This window comes from Somniosus microcephalus, chromosome 8 (genome assembly GCF_052327205.1).
Source record: "Somniosus microcephalus isolate GS21.2 chromosome 8, FLI_Smic_1.0, whole genome shotgun sequence".
Lineage (NCBI taxonomy): Eukaryota > Metazoa > Chordata > Chondrichthyes > Squaliformes > Somniosidae > Somniosus > Somniosus microcephalus.
Genome location: NC_140994.1, coordinates 179,302,920 through 179,324,193, shown reverse-complemented (window position 1 = coordinate 179,324,193; position 21,274 = coordinate 179,302,920). Strand labels below are relative to the sequence as shown.

The following is a 21,274-nucleotide window of genomic DNA, read 5'->3' as shown; positions in this document are numbered from 1 at the left end:
GTACTGCACTTGTGCACTAACAATGACAATAAAAGTTGATTTGATTTGATTTGATTTGATTTGAACACTAGATGGGGTGGAGTTGTCATAATGTGCAACAGCCTTCTGGAGGGTAAGGAGTCGCTGCAAGAAATGGCAATATCCCAGTCTGGGGATATGGAAACCACCATCAAGAAAATACTGCTGGATGATGTGTTTTGGGAGAGAGTGGTTAGCAGCCTTAAACTACTCTCACCAGTAGCATCTGCAATTGCTCAGATTGAAGATGACGCTGTCTTGTCAGATGTTCTCAGGCTTTTTGCTGATTTAAAAGAACAAATCAGCATTGCCCTACCCACATTCCTGCTGCTCAAAGCAGAGGAGAAGGTAATTGTTCAATTCATACAGGCGCGTCAAGCCGATTCATGCTGCAGCATACATGCTGGACCCAAAGCATGTTGGGAGACCAATACTTTCTGAAGAACAGATCAACAGCGCTTACAGTGTGATTTCTACCCTCTCACGCCACCTCAATCTGGACATGGGCAAAGTTCTGGGAAGTCTGGCAAAGTTCTCTACCAAGCAAGGTCTTTGGAATGGGGACGGGATATGGGAATCATGCAAGCATATCAGTGCACATGCCTGGTGGAAGGGACTTTGTGCATCTGAGGCCCTGTCACCCATTGCATCGGTGATACTCCAAATCCCACCTTCATCAGCGGCCTCTGAACGAAACTGGTCACTTTTTGGGAATACGCATACAAAGGTGCGCAACAGGCTGACTAACAAGAAAGTGGAGAAACTGGTGGCTATCCGGGCGAACCTACAACGTATTGAGCCAGATACAGAAGTGTCCACCACACAGCTAGACAGTGACACAGAGGAGGAAATGGACACGTCAGAGCCAGAGTCAGAGAATCAGGAGGAGCAATGATGAGTAGAAGACTCAGAAGATTCATGAGTAGAAGACTCAAAGGGATAAAATAAGGACAAATTACAGGCTAAATAAGCTGACGCTCTTTTTATTTTATTTTAGCTGGGTCTTTTTTGTCGGGGTTCAATAAAGTTCAAAATTATAACCTAAATAAAGTTCTGAAAGCCTGTTTTTTTTTGTATGGAACAGTATGTCTATTTTGATGACCAAGATAATATAAGGGTCAGAGACAAAAACCATCAGTGTGCAAAAAAACTCAAAATTCCCATGAATTCCCAAAATTCCCATGGAAAGTTTCCTCTTAAAAATTCCCAGAATTTTGCAACCCTAATTGAACTCGATCTCATCCTAACGGTCTGAGTTCTACCACAAACTGATAAAACTCTTTCAAGTATAGCAGCAAGACTCTATTACATGCAGGCTGTCCCTGGAATCATAGTTATATTTAGTTAAAATATTCTAATGAGCCATATTATCCATGTATTTCAAGTCTGAGCTGGTCCAAATAGCATTAGACAGCTCAGTTCCTCTTGTGCACTCAATTCCTAATCCATTGCAGCAGACCTTTACAAAAATAATCTAAAAGTGGAACTTATTTCTCTTCCTGTCGGGTGGTAATCACACCTTTGAGAACAACGTGGCATTTTCAGAGCTCTATAATGATTTGTTGGCCACTTGCAGAGCTTTATGACGTTGTATCAAATGCTAATGTCTACGCCATACTTAATACATCTGGTGGAACAAGTCAGTCTATTTCCAACATTGCAACAGTGACTACACTTCCAGAAAGTACTTCGCTGGCTGTAAAGCACTTTGGGACGTCCTGAGGTCGTAAAGGGCACTATATAAATGCAAGTCTTTCTTTTTATTGGTGTAAACAGAAACCCAAATGGCACAAAACAAAAGACTGCAATACAGTTTCTATCTGTACATTAAGATATCCATAGCCCTGAAGTGCCATTTTGCATTAAACTGTACTTTTGAGTTGCCTGATACTTTCCTTACACCAGCCTTACATAGTACACTAGCAGTACTCGTGAGATGTACACGATCTCCAATATTTAAATGTGAGTGCACCAACTTGAAGAAAGATGATCTCGCACAGATTTCTTTTTTGCATCAGTCAAAATATAACTGTAGCCAGCATAATGGTCATGAATGTACATTGCAGTTTTGACTCTTTTCAATCAGAAGTAGAGTGCCAGTGTGTTTTAATTAAAATTGCAGTTGGCACAATGTGTACAGCAGCCCATCCATGCAAGACATTGTCTCACAGGATCTTAACCAACAGCTAGAATACCTGTGGACACCCCTCAGCATCCAGTTTCACAAACATTACAACACCCCCATCAGTTCAACAAGAATACCAATGGAAGTCATGAACAAGCTGTTGAGCATATCAACATCAGTAACCAGTATAAAGATGAGGGGGAATAATTAAGTAATTCAGCACTGACAGTTTCAAGTCATCATTTAATTAAAAAAAGTTTCATATGCTGTTATAGTTTTCCATTATATTTGTACACAAAGTGTAAAAATGTTACTTGCCTCCATTAAAGTCTTGGGTATGCTCTCGTATGCCTCCTGGTTAGAGTCTGGAATCTCAATTAGACATTGAGAATTATCCTCTACCTACAATGAGAAAAAAATGGGCAACATGTAAACAGGAATCTCACATTGTTTATTCCATTCAACAATTTATCTATAATAAAAATGGACACTGCTGAAAATACACAGCAGTCAGTGAGCACCTGATAAGAGAAAAAAAACAGGTTAATGTTTCATGCGTAGGCCCTTTGATAGAACTGGAAACAACATTTTAATTCTAAATTTAAGACTATGGTCCCCGTACTCTGAGTACGCTGTCATACCACCTTTGAAATTGACCGCAAGTTCAGGATTTTGCGCATGCGCGAATTCCCGAACTTGCGATCCGTCCAGTTCCAACTGCACATATGCTTCGCTGCACGTTTCACCTCCTCATACAAATCAACGTGCTGGCAAAAAGTTGGGCTAGTTGCCCACCTACTGTGAATTAATTACCCTGAAAATGTTTACGTCTGGTGCAAACAGACACAGGAGCCTGTTGCATAATGCAAGGGGAGAGGGAATGAGAAACTTGTATTACAAACCTGTTCCAAATATTGTTGCTGTCACACAAAAAAGCAAATTTGTTGCCAGCAGATTAGGTTATTCATAATGAAAGGGATTGTGTCCATTATCCCAGCTGTGTTTTGCTTTTAGAAATAGTGGTAATCTTGATTATTGGGTAGAAAATAGCTTGAGAAAATTGAATGGGACTACAATCACCGCTACGTTTTATTAACAGACAATTGTTTTAGGAGGCGAGTCATGGCCAGGAGAGTCAAAATTCCCCCCTTTTGGAAGTCTGATGGGACTGAACTGGGCCGCTTTACCCGACCAGTGGTTGAAGGGGTGCTCGCTTAGGGAAACGAGTCGTTCCTGGCAAAAGCTTTCTGTGCATTTATGGCAGAAATAATCTGAGTAAATACTTATTTCTATTCAGTAACAGAAGTTGTGGCAGAAAGAAAATTACAGCCAAGGACAGGTGATCTTTAGAATGAGTGAGAATGATAGAAACACCATAAGGGGATTGGCTGAAAAGAGAGAGGAAGTAAAACATGTTCCACACATACTGTAACTGTGTGTTCTAAACATGCATTTTGTGAAACAAAGAAGTAAAATGAAGAAGAAAGCTTACAATGAACATTGAAAAGGAGCAAAGACTTTAGAGTAAAAATAAAGAATTTAGCACCAAGTACTATTCATTTCTGTAGCCTTTTAAAGTGAGTTGTGGGCAAATCAACAATTTCCTCCGTTTCCTGATTGGCTAAGAATCAGGAAGTGAAAGGAGCACCGCCCCATGTGATTCCAGGTTTGCATACACACAACGGTGCGCTCCTGGGATCCGTGGGGCACTACGCTGCACACAACTCTGTGGCGTTTGATAGCAACTTCTCGAAAGGGGGTTCACACGAGCTAAGTGCGGATTTCGTTCAGATGTTGACGGCATATTCCTTAGTTATGCCACCAACTGTGAATTTAGGGCCAAAGTTATTAAAGTTTTGCTGTTTCTGATATTTTTGGTTTCTGTGCTTCAGACTAATCTTGTAACTGAGCCCTATCTCCCCATGTGCCCAGGGAATGAACAGACCACCCTCTTCAGTTTACTTCAGCTACTGGTTTTAATTATGTGAAATTCCTCTGTCATAATGTCAGGAGTGGGGCTGTTCACTGAATACATCATCATGTTCAACTCCATTCGCTACTCCTTCAATAATGAAGCAGCCCATGTCAGACTACAGCAGGACTCACCTGGATGTGTAAAGCCGCAACAACACTCAGACACCCAACACCATCCAGGACAGAGTAATATGTTTGACTGGTATCCCTGCCACTGGATTCAATATTCACCCTCTCCACCAATGTTGCACTGTGGCTGCAGTACGTACAATCTGTAGAATGTACTGCAGCAACTTTGTACTCTATGCACCTTCTAAGTTTCCTCGATTTTCCCCTCTTCTTCCTTTTCAGCTTCCCAATGCTGCCTATTGCCGTTGTTTTCCCTCCTTCTCTTGGGGTGATGAGACAGCTTGGGGTTCAGACTACAGCCAGCAGGAGCATAGCTTCTTTGGCCCTAGAGCTGCTTTTCTGCTAAAAGTGTTTTCCTATCCTCCAAAATGCAGCAAACAGCCGAATAGTGCTCCATCTAGAAACCGTTCAATACAATTACAGCAAAAAAAGCACTATGCCCAAGATTAAAATCTGAATAAGAACATAAGAAATAGGAGCAGGAGTAGGCCATTTGGCCCTTCGCGCCTGCTCCGCCATTCAATATGATCATGGCTGATCTTCTACCTCATCTCCACTTTCCTGCAGTATCCCCATATCCCTTGATTCCCTTAATATTCAAAAATCTATCTATCTCTGTCTTGAATATACTCAACGACTGAGCCGCCACAGCCCTCTGGGGTAGAGAGGCTCAGTCATAATCCTTATGTGAAGAGAGTTAGCACAGGGTTAAGGTGGAGCAAATAGCATATGAACTCTAATCAAAAAATACTAAAAATATACACAAGATTGCATATTGACCATTGAAAATTATGCAAGCTTACAAGGTTAATAAGACAAGGGTTGTTCTGAAGTATTGCAGTACTTACAGCAATCTGCTTCCCCGTTTCTCCGGTACAATAGGAAGTTTTGATAAATGACTGACAGCACTTGTACCCCCATCTCCCATCCTTCCAGTAGGAGCCCCAAACAGACTGTAAAATAACACACGAGCAAAACATGACATGAAAATGAGTGCTCAACAAGTATACCATTACAACTGAAAGATTTGAAAACGCAATACATAGCATTAGAATTATAAATTTAGAGATCTGTTTAAAACCATTTAAGAAAGTAACAAGGCACTATATTATTAAAGAAAGGTTCAAAAATTATAATTATGAGCCTTCCCCCAACTAACTGTCCATTCCTTAAATAAAATTCAAACTTATCCTAGAAGATTTCCCATAACACTGCATTCGGGAGTACAGTTTCGGATATTTACCACCTTCCCATAATGGGCTAAACCTGACAGTGATTTCCTCATCGTTGTAATACAGCAAATTTAATGAAGCAAAAGAGCACAACTGATTTGGAGTGAAAGTAATACATACTTTACTGATACTAAAAGATATACATAGTTATATGACTACTGCCCAGTACTGGAAACAACTTGCTTAAAATGCAGTAACATTTTGTTCTTCCATTCCCAAAATCTTTTATTCTTAGTTTATATACTGTTTTTTCCCCCCTCTAGCTGCTTTGCGGAACACCTCCATTCAGTCCGTAAGGGTGACCCCGAGCTTCCGGTCGCCTGTCATTTTAATTCACCGCCCCACTCCCACTCGGACCTCACCGTCCTCGGCCTCTTGCATTGTTCCACGGAAGCTCACTGTAAACTCGAGGAACAGCACCTCATCTTCCGATTAGGCACTTTACAGCCTTCCCGACTCAATATCGAGTTCAACAGTTTCAGATCATTACCTCGGCCCCTATTACATTTTTACTTATATTTTTTATTCCACACCTTTGTTTTGGCCCTTTCCCCCCCTTTTTTTCTCTCCCACATGGCAGCTGTCTCCCATTCTGCCAGCGCATTTCACACCTAATCTAGAGCCGTGTTTTGTCTCCACTAGTCCTATCACCATCTCATCTCGTTTTGAATACCTCTTAACGTCTCTTCACTTCTCTTTTGTTCTCCCCCAGCCTGGCCTCTTAATCTATTTCATTTCCTGTGCTTCTTTAGTCTTGACAAAGGGTTTTCACCCAAAACGTTGACTCTATTTTCTCTCCACGGATATTTATACTCAGGGATATATCTGTTTATACACTGTATGGATAGATCTGTATTTTTGTGAACAAACATGAATGTTTTCCGATGTTTTGGCAACATAAGATGTAACTTGTCATGCCAATAAAGCGATTTGAATTGAATTGAATTGAATTGTTGCCTGGCCTGCTGAGTTTTTCCAGCATTTTCTGTTGTTACGATTGTAGTATTTGCTTAACAAGCACGCACTATGTTTATTCTTCCTTCCTCAAAACGTTCCTTCTTCTTCTCAATTATTTGCCTGATTTTATAGGTTAGTTTTTTCTCCTCCTATTTCCACAACAGATTTGTTGTCCCTGCTGAAGTTATTGCTGGTGTTTTTCCCCCTCACTATGAAGTGTCTAATGACCAGCACCTGAACGAGAGATCATTCACCATGGTCTAGGCCTGGATTCCAATTGAAAGGTCAGAGTTCGGTATCAATGCCTCAAAGCATGATCCAACTGATTCCGACAGACCAACAAAGACAGTACACCAGTCTTTCGGGTGAAACATTAAACAGAGGCCCTATCTGCTCTCTCAGGTGGATGTGAAAGATTCCATGGCAGTATTCAAAGAAGAGATGGGGAGTTCTCTGGGTGTCCTGGCCAAAATTTATACCTCAACCAACACCTAAAAACAGGCCACCTGGTCATTTATCTCACTGCTGTTTGCTGGAACTTGCTGGGTGCATATTGGCTGGCGGGTTCCTCTATATTAAAACAGTCTCTACACTTCAAACGAACTTCACTGGCTGTGGGACGTCCGGAGGTCATGAAAGGTCCAATATAAATGCAAGTTCTTCTTTCTAATCCACAATCTAAGTGGCCTTAATTTTTATATTAGTTTACCAAGTCCAGAATCCACAGGAAGATGTTCCAGGTAACTAGGAGACATGGGCAAGGGTAGTTTGGTTGTGTTACGAGGGTGTTCTAGGTATGCGAGGCAGTGAGATAGGATGATGGGATGTGGGAAGAGCAGAGGGCTGCTGGATCGCTGGTGAAATACAAATTCCATTAAACTAATCACGCCAATTTTCTAAAGATTAAAGAAATCTATGAGTTCTAACCAGTGCACATTACCAAACATTTCTAAAAGATCAAAGTCTGTGGGGTTCTTAAATCAAGACTCAATCACTTACCATGTGGTTACCAATCAGAACATCCTCTTCATACTTGGACCGTATAACTGCTTTCTCTTGACCCTTTAAGACAGCGCCATGCCTTGAATATTCCACATAATCCTCTGTCTGGGCTAGCAGCAGCTCACGTGGTGGAGCATTCAGGTGCTCTTGGCCTCCATACTGTAAAGAGAGGGTGATTTTATTAAATTGTAGCAACTATTTCAAGTTTACTATAGGAGAGCCGATCACTGCTCCAAAAGTAGCTTCAAAAAATTGATCAGATCATCATATGGTTATTCCCACAGACGTCACATTCTAAACAAGTCAAACACAAGTTCTAACTTGAATTTTTTCCCCCCACTTCAGGAAAAACATTGGGCCAGAATTCACTGCAACATTGGTGACCAATGGCATAAGTTGGATCACTCTTTGCCCCAATCCTCCAGTTGTGAATTTAGACCAAATCTGTTTGAGATCTGATTAGAATATGCTGCAGGGAATCAGAGGCAGAGTGGCCAATGGCCAAAGTAAAAACCCAATGTGATGTGATGCTATTCAGGCCTGGCAATGTTTAAAATAGATGTTTAAAGGTTGAACTGATGGGCAGAAACGAGCATAAATTTAAATTATAGAGAGCTGATTCGCCTCAAGGTCTATATGTATATCTGTCTGGTTAGTTCATTAGATGGAACAGTGACACCCACCCACCACCAACCCCGCCTCCACCATCCCCCGCTGCCCACTGATGTTGCACGAACTAAAAGACAAACAAATGAACAATTACAATGAAAATCTGTAATAGTTTCCCCCTTTGCCATAAAATTTGAACAAAAAGGTGCTCAGCCTAGTTTTTACCTTTTAAGATATAACTTCCGTGATGCTATACAATCGAGAATTTATTTTGTATTGTACCTTTTCCAATATGCTTCCTTTCTGCTGTTTCTCAAACTCTTCTTTCTTAACCTTAAAGGACTGGTGAAGGACTTCAAGCTTCGTAGGATCAGCTTGGAGGTGAACTTCTGAACCCTTCTCATAGGCTTCCCAAGCAAATGCTATTAGGAGAAAAAAAATATTCGTGCAGCAGTTACAAAAACCACACAAAGAAATAAAGCTATGAAATCTTTCAAATTCAAGGGTTAAAGGACTTACACTGAGTCTGTGCCATTCTGATGGTGTCACCTGTGTAACGTACAAAGTTATCTCCTGCGTAGCCAACTCTAGAATAAAAAGGTGCAAGAGAATAAGTACGGATAATATCCCATCAACATGATATCATGAGTAGGAAAAGAGAGAACTTCTATTTATATCGCAACCTTGGTGTCATTTTTGACCCCAAAATGAGCTTCTGACTACATATCCGCGCCAGCATCAAGACCGCCTAGTTCCACCTCTGTAGCATCATCCGACTTCGTCCCTGCCTCAGCTCATCTGCTGCTGAAACTCTCATCCATGCCTTTGTTACTTCTAGACTTGACTATTCCAGGTTTTCCTGGCTGGCTTCCCACGTTCTAACCTCCGTAAACTTGAAGTCATCCAAAACACTGCTGCCTGTGTCCTAACTCGCACCAAGTCCCGTTCACCCATCAGCCCTGTGCTCGCTGAACTACATTGCCTCCTGGTTAAGCAATAGCTCAATTTAAAAGAATTTCACCCTTGTTTTAAAATCCCTCCATGGTCTCGCCCCTCCCTATCTCTGTAATCTCCTCCAGCCCGATAACCCTCCAAGATATCTGCACTCCTCCAATTCTGGCCTCTTGAGCATCCCCAATTTTAACCACTCCACCATTGGCAGCCATGCCATCAGCTGCCAAGGCCCTAAGCCTTTCTTTCCTCCTTTAAGACGCTCCTTAAAACCTAACTCTTTGACCATCTGCCCCAATATCTCCTTATGTGGCTCGGTGTCAAATTTTGTTTGATAATGCTCCAGTGAAGCGCCTTGAGAAGTTGTACTACGTTAAAGGCGCTATATAAATACAAGTTGTTGTTGTTACTAGATTGCCCAGCTACTCAGTTGTGATTTGCTGCTGTTTCATCATGAATATATCTGAGCTAATAAGTGACACTTTTGAGATATGATGAAAACACAAAATGCAAAACTTTTATTGCAGATGTATCAACATACATTCAACTCTCAGATGCTGAGCACTAATGCTCAACATCACGGTGCACCCCATGGAAGTTAGAACAAGTTTCAATGTTTGAATGCAAAAAAAAGACCCACAAGCATCTATCCTTGGCCCCTCATCATCTTCATTCACATGCTGCCTCTCGACAACATCATCCGAAGACAGCGTGCTCAGTTCCACATGCAAGCTGTTGATACACAGCTTTACCTCTCCACCACCTCGATCAACTCCTCTATTGCATGTGGTGTCAGCCTACTTCTTCAACATCTAGTCCAGGATGAGCCGCAGTTTACTCCAGTTAAAAATGTGGGAAGATGGAAGACACTGTCTTTACCACCCCGCCACAAACTCTGTAGCCTTGCTACCAATTCCATCCCTCTCCCATGCCACTGCTCCAGGCTGAACCTCGGTGTCCTATTTGACCTCGGCCTGAGCTTCTGACCTTAATCCGCACCACCACAAAGACTGACTATTTCCACCTCCGTAACATTACCCACCTCCGCCCCTGCCTGAACCCATCTCCGCCCCTGCCTGAACCCATCTCCTGTTGAGACCCTCATCCAACTCGTTTGTCACATCCAGACTCAACTATTCCAGTGCTCTCCTGGCTAACCTCACATCCTCCACAAACACCAGCTCATCCAAAACGCAACTACAGAATCTCTGGAATTCTCTCCCTAAACTTCGCCACCCCGCTCCCCTCCTGTATCCTAACCCGCGCTCACCCACCACCCATGCTTATTGACCTACATTAGATTCCGTCATCCAATGTCTCCTATTTAAAATTCTCATCCCTGTATTCAAATCCCTTCACAGCCTCGCCCCTCCCCATCTCTGTAACCTCCTCTAGCCCTACAACCCTCCGAGAACTCTGCATCTCCCACTCCCTACATCCACCACTGGCGACCGTGCTTTCAGCCATCTAGGTCCCAAGCTCTTGGAATCCCTCCCTAAACCTCTCCGCCTCTCTCTACTTCCTGAACACTCTCCTTTAAACCTACTTCTTTGGCCAAGCTTTTAGTCACCCATCCTAATATCTCCCTCTTTGGCTCTGTGACAATTTTTGTCTGATTACGTTTTTGTAAAGCGCTTTGGAACATTTTTCTAAGTTAAAGACACATAACTGCAAGTTGCTGTTGTACAGAAAAAAAAACAAACAGGCAAATAATGCTCACGTGTTTTAGTGTACAAAGCATTATGGTCTGAATAATTTGACATAGTGCACATTGGTGTTAGATGTCTCGGTATGCTGTAAGCCTGCAATTTGATTTTTGCAAATACTGAGGGATTATAAAGTGGAAATGACACAAAGGTTCTCAATTACCTTGGACTTACAAGCAACACAGTTCCACCTGAGCTGTAGTCAACATCACGAGTAGGGCATATCCCACAAATCTTTATAATGTATTCTATTTAGAACATGCATTAAAGATGAATCTAGTAAGAGATCTTAATAAAGGAGATGGGTTTATTGGTACACTGTATTCCTTTATGGCTTGGTTCCAGTGCAACTGAAAGCAATGGGTATGTTAATTAGACTGGTGTTTTTGATAATCTTAAAGAATGCAAAGGCATTCCTTTTTTTTAAAAAAAAAAGGAGTATGAACTGGAAAATAGAAAATGGAATAAGCATGCACTTTAAATTACAACAAAATTTATCACAACTGTCAGATTTCAGAATTGTGTTTAAAGTAATTTTGAGCTTCCTCTATCTATCTGCACTGAAGCATTATAACAATCGGTTTTTTAAAATTCAGCTCAGGAAGATCCATACTTGAGACTAATAAAGTCATAATTCTGTTGTAAGTAGTTACTTAAACACAATAGATTATAAGACAATAAATTGAAATGGAAAAAATCTGTATGTGGATAAAAATGTACCATGTGTCTGATAAAATCCTTTTATGGATAATTATAACCAGATACGTATCTGTGCAATTGTGACAATTATTCAAATGACTTTACATCTGCAATGACCTACTCATCTGGGTTTCTGCCAGTGTTGGAATAGGGATTCTCCCTCATGGCTCTTGTTTTCGGATCATAGTATGCTGAATTTGGATCCAAGTTCCTGAGGTACTAAGAAACAGGAAAAAAAAACATTTTACATAATGAGAAGCACAAACATAAGACTGCTTTAATTAAATTAATTTTTTTTGTATTTAAAATATCATCTGCACAACTGAAGTGAACAGCATACAAAATCACAATCTCCAACGCTCAGATTTAATTTCTGAGGGTCCCTGTTATTTTTTTTTGTTGAACCAATTACTCCTCACAGTGGCTGAATGGATTTTTTGAATAGCAATGATGGTCTAATATAGACCTTATAAAAACATATATTGGTACACTGTATTCCTTTATGGCTTGGTTCCAGTGCAACTGAAAGCAATGGGTATGTTAATTAGACTGGTGTTTTTGATAATCTTAAAGAATGCAAAGGCATTCCTTTTTTTTAAAAAAAAGAGTATGAACTGGAAAATAGAAATTTAGGAAGCTTGCTGACACAACTACACAGCTCACCATCACCATCCACTAAACACAATTTTCTTGAGCTGTCCAGATTCTTCACTTGATGATTACATTTTGTTGTGTGATACTGAGCTAGATAGACCAAGGATGGTCTCGAGTTCAGTTGGCCCGGAATTGTGTTGAGATAGCTGATCTTGTCTAGGGTGGCAGTAGGGGCACAATTGGACTTGGTGTCTCTGCATTTTGGAGAGGGAAAGCAAAGTGAAGAAAGAAAAAAAGGCACTATTCTGATGTCCTGCTATAATTATGGGTGTGGAGGATCAGACTCTGTTGTGACACTCAGTCAAATAGCTTCAAACCACTCCTATACAGGTTCATTCTTAAAGAATAACCACTTGACGGAGGGTACCAGAAAACTGCCAGCATCTGCAGAACCCCACCCCACTGAGTCACCACAGAACCCCACCCCACCGAGTCACCACAGAGCTGTCTTCCTAGTTTACAAAATGCAAAATTTGGCATGTAACACATGTATACATTTTTCCCCATATATAACAGGAAATGCAAAGAATTGATGAAAAAATCTTAAGCAGTATTACTTGCAGAAGAAAGTAACATTTGTAATCTTGCTAAAAAAAATAGAAAATGCTGGAAATACTCAGGTCAGGCAGCATCTGCAGAGAGAGAAACAGAGTTAACATTTCAGGTCGATGACCCTTCGTCAGAACTAGTAATCTTGCTGCTGCTTTATTTTGGTGCAGAATGCTAATGCAATTCTCGAAGGGATAATCTACATTTGAAACTAACTACGGCTTTAAGGCAATTCTACTGAATGATTTGGGAATTTTTTGCTTTAAATACTGCACAACACTCTAGAATATTACTGGAACGCAGTGCATCCTGGGCAGCTTGTGATGACATCTTAACGGCAAGCTGAAAAACACCACTTCTGCAGGAGCCAGGAGGCACATTGCAAGCCCACTCTACTGGCTATGTGGCACAAGGAAACAAAAAGTGGGCCAGAAAAATAAAAATAAAACACGTGGCAGGGTATAATACACTTTCAAATCTGGTGCATAATCAAATGAATAGCTACCATGCAAACAGGACATCAAACTCGTTTTCAAGTTCTGAAAATTTCTAAGTCTGCATCCTGGAAGAATAAACATGCTGCAGCAATATTACCTGAAGCCCTGTCACCTACAGTAAATGTTACTGAACAGCAGAAAGGGCTCGATAAAGGTCAGAAAATATTGTGCTTAAGCCTAAACGCAAGTGCTATATCCATACTTTTGCAATGTCCTCACGAATGCGAAGATTTCTGACTGTAATTCTTCTCTTGGAGTCAAAGTTCTGTCCAGGCATATCAATGTCATCAGCGTACTTGTCTTCGTCCTCATCTTCACTGTTATTGTCCTTCTCCTGAAACAGTGACAATTACAACGCTCAATGATACGCTATATCGACACTGGAAAAACAAAGTACCTACCATTTCAGTAGAGTTACCCAATATATTATTTATGCCAAAAGCTTTATTTACATGAGTGTTTTAACAACTCGTGTGAAGAGCAAAACACCCCCTTTAGCCAATCATTGGTATTATAGATAATGTACAGAGAATGAAGCGATTAAATATAAAATTGTTTATCTTTCTTTTTATATAAATGTTATAATATGTAACATGCTGCCCTGATGGTTCCGTGAGTAAATGTGTGATACTGGGACATAGACCAAGAAGATCTCAAGTTCAATCACTGGTCCAGCTCAGCTGGGGGCAGAATTTGGTGTGCTGTAATTGGGTTGGATAGAAGGAGAACACAGCTCCTCCTCCTGACTGTTATCCAGTGCCTCGGTGTCTGTCAGATGAAGGCTACATTGGGGCATAACTGTGATCACCATCATAGTTGGATAGCCCTCCGTAGTGTCTGGGCTCCTTTAAGGAGAAATAAAGAATGCCTGCTAGCACCTGTGGAACAGAGTTGAATGATGAAAATGGGGGTGGGAAATTACATCAAATATTAATTCCAACCAGAAGCGCTTCACAGACTTCCTCTAAATGGAACGGGAAAGATTTATCAGTGATGAGAAAAGCGCTCCATTTAATTAAAACACATACTGCTGAATTATGGTCCTCTTCTCCCCACTGACGTCTTGAAGAGTTCTGCAGTAATAAAAGAAAGATAGATCAACTAAGCAGCACAATTACACAACAAGTAGAACAGTAATTATAGATTTATATCCACTCTGTGCAGTAGTCTTAGCTTTCAGACATTGACAGTAATAAATTTCATGTTTATTCTGAGGGACTATAACAAGACTACTCAGTTGTGTTTCATGTTGAAATGTTGCTTTAGTCATTTAATTTTTTTTAAACTGAAAAATGCTTTCCAGTTGGTCCCACAGGCACTTTGTGTCAATTATATTTCCCCTACTGAGCACAAACCAAGTAAACTGCAAAAGATCAGCTTTGTTACTTAGAAGTTTTTATTTGAAATATATGTCTAATAGAAATAGTTAAAAGTGTGAAGCATTTTCAGCATCTTTACATAAACAAAATGAACAGTTTTAGCTAGATTCGTTTTCTATTTCAGGCTTTCTTTGGGATTTATGTTAAAGCCAACCAAATGAACAACAGTTCAGAAAATTCTAAAGTACATTAGGTAAAATATAACAAAAGAAGTAATCTAATTTCTGTATGCCTTCAAATTACAAGACTTGAGTCCTGACCAAATAAAAGCATTACAAGTGCCCAAAACACTTGTAATGACATTTCTGAGCTAGATGTGAATATGTACTACATAGAGATAGAAAAACTTACACCCTGCAGAAGCCCAATAAGACAACCATATGGCAAATCCAGAGGAAGAGGATCAAATGTCTATATATGGCTCACCTTCGAAGCCCAATGACTACATTACTTAAAAATAAGCCACTGCTCTTTTCACTTGTTCCGAATCCTGAAACTATCTAGAAGATTTTGGAAATAGCTGAACCTTATTCTCACATCACGCAACTTACGCTCTTTTAATTGCTAGAGGTCACACAAGTCACATGGGCCAGACCCTAATCGTCACCAAAGGAAGAAATGTTTCTACTTGCAGTTATAAAACTTTTGAATGAAGCCAAGATAGTATTCAAAGCCTGGAGAGGTAATCACAGAGTACTACATTGAATTCAACTGCTAGTAAATTAGTCTCCGATTACCCAGGCCTTGGTGCCAAAAATTCCCTCTCCCATAGAGTCAATGGATGCATTTCCAAGAAAGTTAGACTGTTTTATTGACCTGAATAATTAATTCAAGCTTTGAGGCAAGTATGGCACAATCAGAAACATTCTAGCACGATTTCTCTTGATCTTTATAATCACTTTAAGCAAGAACTAAAAGTATATGGTAACTTCCTTGATCAAGAAAGGAAAAGCCATCTGATTTCACAGCACTGGGGACAGGAGCTTTGAACAGAATAGTTGTAGTTTAAGGTTCTGATGCAGGGTGCAGCGAACTGCTTGTTGGCACTGTTATTTCTAAATTAGCAGCCAACAGGCAATTGCTGATAACTAAGCCATTGAACTCTCCACTGGACAAACGCTCAGCAATCAGCTTAATTTTGAGCTTAATCCTGCCCTGGTGCACTAACTCTAAAATGTCCTTGAAGTGAATCTTTGCTTTTATGCTTCCTGCCTATTGACTTCTTTTGTACCTGGAAACAACTGTAACGTATAGATGTCTCACAAATCTGACCCCAGTAGGTTCCTGAGTGTATCGGAAAACTTGCAGAAATTGAATTGGGATCATCTTGGACTATACTGCTCTGCTATCTGTCCACATCATGCCCAATGTCAGCCATTGCTCAGTTGGTGGCTCTCTCGCGTCGGAGTCAGCAGGTTTTGGGTTCAAGTCCCACTCTAGACACTTGAGCACAAAAATCAAGGCTTACACTCTGAGGGAGTGTTGCACTTTGAGGCGACGTTAAACAAAGGCCCCGTCTACTCTTTCAGGTGGATGCAAAAGATTCCATGCCACTATTTTGAAGTTATCCCTGGTGTCCTGGCCAATATTTATCCCTTAATCAACATCACTAAAAACAGATTATCTGGTCATTTTCACATTGCTGTTTGTGGGAGCTTGCTGTGCGCAAATTGGCTGCCCATTTCCTACATTACAACAGTGACTAACATAGAAACATAAAAGATAGGAGCAGGAGTAGGCCATTCGGCCCCTCGAGCCTGTTCCGCCATTTAATGAGATCATGGCTGATCATCCAAATTCAGTACCCTGTCCCTGCTTTCTCCCCATATCCCTTGATCCCATTAGCCTTAAGAAATATATCTAACTCCTTCTTGAAAATATTTAATGAATTGGCCTCAACTGCCTTGTGTGGTAGAGAATTCCACAGGTTTACCACTCTCTGGGTGAAGAAATTCCTCCTCATCTCAGTCCTAAATGGCTTACCCTTTATCCTTAGACTGTGACCCCTGGTTCTGGACTCCCCCGCCACCGGGAACATCCTTCCTGCATCTGGTCTGTCTAGTCCTGTTAAAATTTTATAAGTTTTAATGAGATCCCCTCTCATTCTTCTAAACTCTAGCAAATATAAGCCCAATCGACCCAATCACTCCTCATACGTCATTCCTGCCATCCCAGGTATCAGTCTGGCGAATCTTCGCTGCACTCCCTTCATGGCAAGAACATCCTTCCTCAGATAAGGCGACCAAAACTGATGGCGAAACTAAAGATATGGGGATTCAGGGCTAGAGTTAGAGGGGACTGGGAGGTGGTTTGGCTTGGTGGGCAAGTGGTAGATCATTCAAACTATTTCATAATGCAATAGATGTAGTGAAATTACCCCCAAAAATCACTTATCTGGGTGGGAGCAAGGATAGATTTTAAAAAGCACAGTAGAAATTGCAGATTTACCTACAAATAATGCACGGTCAGCAATCATCTGTTATCCACTCTTTATAGCTCGCGTGTCACTATTGAACAACCTCATGACACCAGCAGCACAATACAACATATTGGACTACACTTGCCATTTACTTCAAACAAGCAAAGATTTGTCACTGAAAAATTAGTCACAATAATTTGTTATTTTCCAACCATTTTATACTAGTAATGTCGACAGCAGTCAGCAAGGTATTAAAAATAACAGTTGTTCTCCTGATTGCATTTATCATCACATTCACACAGCTAAGATCCGTAATCCAAAAAAATTGCATTAGTTTTAAATCCCGAAAACATTTTTTTTCTATTTAAGTAATGCTCTTGCTTCAATCTGTCTGCAGTCTATTTTTAATGAATTTCTACTTCACATTAAAACAATATCAAAACATTTTTTAATTCAAACCGAAAAGTATTCATAGGAACCCCTTTCATAAGTGTTTATATAATGGAAGTTTCCAAATGATTTGGCACAGCTAAAAATTGACAGCTATAAAAAGGTTGCATTCACATCTGGCAAGGAGGTAACAGGACAATGAAGCACTGGAATCTGGGCTCTGAATTGAAGTCCATTATCATCACCAGTTGCAGAGATTTTAGCATATTTTTAAACAAACGACACTGGTGAGGTCACTATATCCTTGATTGCATTTTCATTTAAAAAGGTGAACGGTCCTCAAAAAAGTCGCATTGCAATATGTTAACTGGTTAGATCCAAGAATGCCCATTCTTCAGGTGCAAGGGTCAGGAAAATGGGGTGGAGACTCATTTTGCTGGGTCTATTCTCTATGCTGTCCCAGGATTCCCCCAAGGAGCGGAGCAAAGCCAGAGTCTGTGATAGACACAGGCCCTAATTATGGATGCAAATACACACTATGATGAGCTTGCACCAGGCACTCCCTCAAACTGGAAGATCTGAGGGCACCAGGCATTACCATTTTTTAAACTTATCCAGCTGGGATTTGGGGCTGTCTTGACTGCAGCTCTCCAGTAGAGGTCAAAAGGCTCCAAGACTGGCAGCCTCTCAGGCCTGCAGCTGTGCACAACTTTCCTCCTCCATTTGTCAGGCAAGGCTCTGTCAACAGATGGATCTGAACCAGGGGTCCCCACTGGGCCACGTTAGTTGCCCGAGACAGGATACTGAGGTGCTGCAAGGCCCTCTTGCATTTTCTGCAGCGCAAACTTTTCCAGGGTCAACTACTGAAACACAGATTTTGAGAAAGCTATTCAAGTCTGTTTCAGGTGCAGAACTCAGCTAAAAGCGCAAAATGTTCCTGTTACATATGCCTTCCAAGATGATATTTTAGGATCCTAAATGAAACAATTTTGGTCAGTTTTACCATACAATCTTGAAGTTACAAAGCGCTGTGATTCACAATAGATGCTTTTCAAATTTGGAAGATGCGATCTTTTGTCAGAATACTGACGAGCCCTGCTCTGCACATGACCCAGTGGATTAATGAGGAATACCCGGGCCAGTTGCTAAATGTATAACAGAAAAATACAGGTTGAACCCCGGTAATCCGGCACCTTCAGTGGTCCAGCACGAGGAAGGTCCTGCTGTCACATTCCCTCCCTGGGATGGGTCCGGCTCGGGTCCCGGGACCGCCGCCAGGTCAGGATCAGCGCCTGGACCGCGCAGCATCACCGACGGCTCGGCGGAGCGATGGAGCCCGAGCCCCCCGTGGGCGGCGGCACAGGGAGGGCAGCAGCAGGAAGAGGAAGAGCAGGTGGTGGCGGTGTTTGTGGTGACTTTCGACACCTTCAGTGGTTCGGAATTTTCAATGGCCCGGCACCGGCCTGGTCCCGAGGGTGCCGGATTACCGGGGTCCAACCTGTATTCAATTTCCTAATGTGCTATATACATAAATGTTATATTTCTTTCCATAAACCTATGTCTACAGTTTCTGCCCAGTCTTGAAGCTAGCACACTCCCACAATGTTAAACACCATTATAGATATGGTGCAACATCCTGGTCATTGTACTCACCACATAGTCCACCAACTTTCCAGATGCCAGCTCTTCCTGCAGTTTCTGAGCTTTCAGAGTTCTCTTGGCCTAAAAGAGATTCAACATCATTTAAACAGTAGCCACAGAGCAATTCAGTTTGAGTCTAATATGTTTAGCAGATAACTCGGTGTTGACTTTTCTAGGTACTTACTTGCGGGTATTTAAAAAAATTACACCTCTGCAAAACACTTTGGGATGTTTTTCTACATTAAAAGGTACCTGTACTGTACAAATACAAATAGTTTTTGATGAGCAAATGTTCGCACTTCATTTTGATGCGTACAAGACTGTTCCCAAGATCAAACTCATCATACACAACCCTTTACATTTTTGTGTGATCTATAAGCACTTTTATTGTTTGGTTCATTGAATGATAGTGCTGTGCCCTGCTGACAAATTTACCTTAAAATATAGATTACATAATTTACTAAATCCCATTAGTCAAACAGATTTACTGGCATTTATTCCAAATGAAATATCAACTCTAAATACAAGACCTCTTCCAAAATTTGGTGTGCTGCTCACATTAAAACATCTAGTAATACAATGAAATATTCGACCTCTGCTATTAAAATTCTTACCAAACTTTTACTGAGCTCAGGGATAATTGGCGACACTTTGAGATATTAGGTTTCAACTGGATTAAGTTCTCTCTCCAGCAGGGAAGTCACACCCATTTACAAGGCAATCTGTCCATTTTGACTATCTTGCCAGTGTGACTTCCTGCACCATAAATCACACATTTCAAATGTTTATCAAATTGCTGAAGTTATTGCTAAATTCTAAAAAAGCCAAATAACAAGGATGGTGTACAAATACAAAGTCACAAAAATAAGATGACTTTTTGCTCAATAAATCCTGCAGGTGTTCCCAAGAGTATAAGAACAGTTTAAGTACATGGATGCAAGCCACGGTTTTGTTCTGTACTAGGACATGCTTTTGGCTCCATCTACAGGACATAAAACATAACTTTTCAGCCTTATGAGGAGCTCGCTTCAACAAATCAAAAGAGAGGATCTTTTGTTTTTTTTTCAGTGCTTCCATTTCCAGGGCTTGAAGGTGAAATTGAACTGAACTCATTGCCCAAATTTTGTATTCAGCGGTGAACAAACAGCGCGCGCCATTCACTATACTCACCCACAGACTTTCTATGCGCTTTTGCACTGCAACTTGAGGTTATTAGAGTGTCAAAACAGCCCGGCGCCCTCTACAGGGGATCTGGGAACTATGTGAACAGGACAAGCAACAGTATGTCTCCTTAACCAGTCAGAATCCTGACTGAGATACGCAGTCTAAGCCAGGAAGTGTAAGTTAGAATATTTAATTCAATATCAAATTATGTACAGAAAGCAAAATAAAGAGAGAGGGAAGATAGGATTGAGAGACATAAAAGAAACAGAAAGAAAACGTTTTTAAAAAGTTTTATTTTAATTATTTTTAAATCTCCAACAATAATTAAAATCTGAAGGAATGAGACTTCACATTTTTAAAAGTAAATTTTCAGTGCCAGAGGGGCTGTTTGGCACTAAGACTTATCACACCATTACAAAATTCACTTACACCTGAATGGACAAGCCCTAACCTTTTCTGTCGTGTTTAGTAGGCATTGAGTGGGTAAGTACTGCAACTTCACACCCTTCATGTGCTTGAATGCTGAAACTCTGGGCGAGATACTGATGGAGCGAAGCTTCTGGAGGAGCAGGGCAACTCCGACAGCAACTTCCTGATTTCCGCGTTTAAATGCGCATGTGTGGAAGCCAGAAGTTGCTGTCCAATTTGCTCCTTAATAACGGTGAACGGCAATAGCCTCACCGTTATTTTTACCACAAAATCCAGGCCAATGTATCATGGGGTAGTAACCTGGAAGACTCCACCTTTCCCCAACCATCACCAAAAGAGGGAGGGAAAGTAATTACAGCTAGAATGCTGATAAATGCATGTGCATCAATGGCTGTTTTACACTGGGCTAGTTCGTTTGAAATTTGTTGCTTTGTTGATTCCCTTCCCATTCTTCATAATTTGCAGTCAAAACCTCAACATTATCTTTCCATATTAAGTATTGGATGATAGTTTAAAGCTTCAGGGCTTGCACAATTTCCTTAAATTGAATAGTACATCCCAAAATAACCAAAACCATCTATAATTTCCCTAAATTGAACAGTACTTCTCAAAATAACCAAAGCCATCCATAATTTCCTTAAATTGTACAGTACTTCCCAAAATAACCCAGACTTTAAAAGAGATAGAGTACCCCCAGATTTTTTTTAATTACAGATGTTGCTCCACAACAACCTCTAGTCAGTCAGTCAC

The 21,274-nt window shown here is 40.8% G+C and overlaps 1 protein-coding gene across 4 annotated transcripts in view; it reads right to left on the bottom strand.

The window, feature by feature from the left end:
* The window catches only part of slu7 (SLU7 homolog, splicing factor), a 72,137-nt gene that overhangs the window by 12,125 nt on the left and 38,738 nt on the right, over positions 1-21,274 (bottom strand). For all 4 annotated transcript variants that reach the window (XM_085995402.1, XM_085995401.1, XM_085995404.1 and 1 more), the window contains 9 exons: positions 18,944-19,012; positions 14,131-14,175; positions 13,305-13,436; positions 11,524-11,621; positions 8,566-8,633; positions 8,329-8,468; positions 7,435-7,596; positions 5,095-5,199; positions 2,462-2,545 (listed from right to left, as the gene is read on the bottom strand). In XM_085995402.1, the coding sequence (XP_085851528.1) occupies positions 2,462-2,545; positions 5,095-5,199; positions 7,435-7,596; positions 8,329-8,468; positions 8,566-8,633; positions 11,524-11,621; positions 13,305-13,436; positions 14,131-14,175; positions 18,944-19,012 (903 nt within the window). The remainder of the gene's footprint in view (positions 1-2,461; positions 2,546-5,094; positions 5,200-7,434; positions 7,597-8,328; positions 8,469-8,565; positions 8,634-11,523; positions 11,622-13,304; positions 13,437-14,130; positions 14,176-18,943; positions 19,013-21,274) is intronic.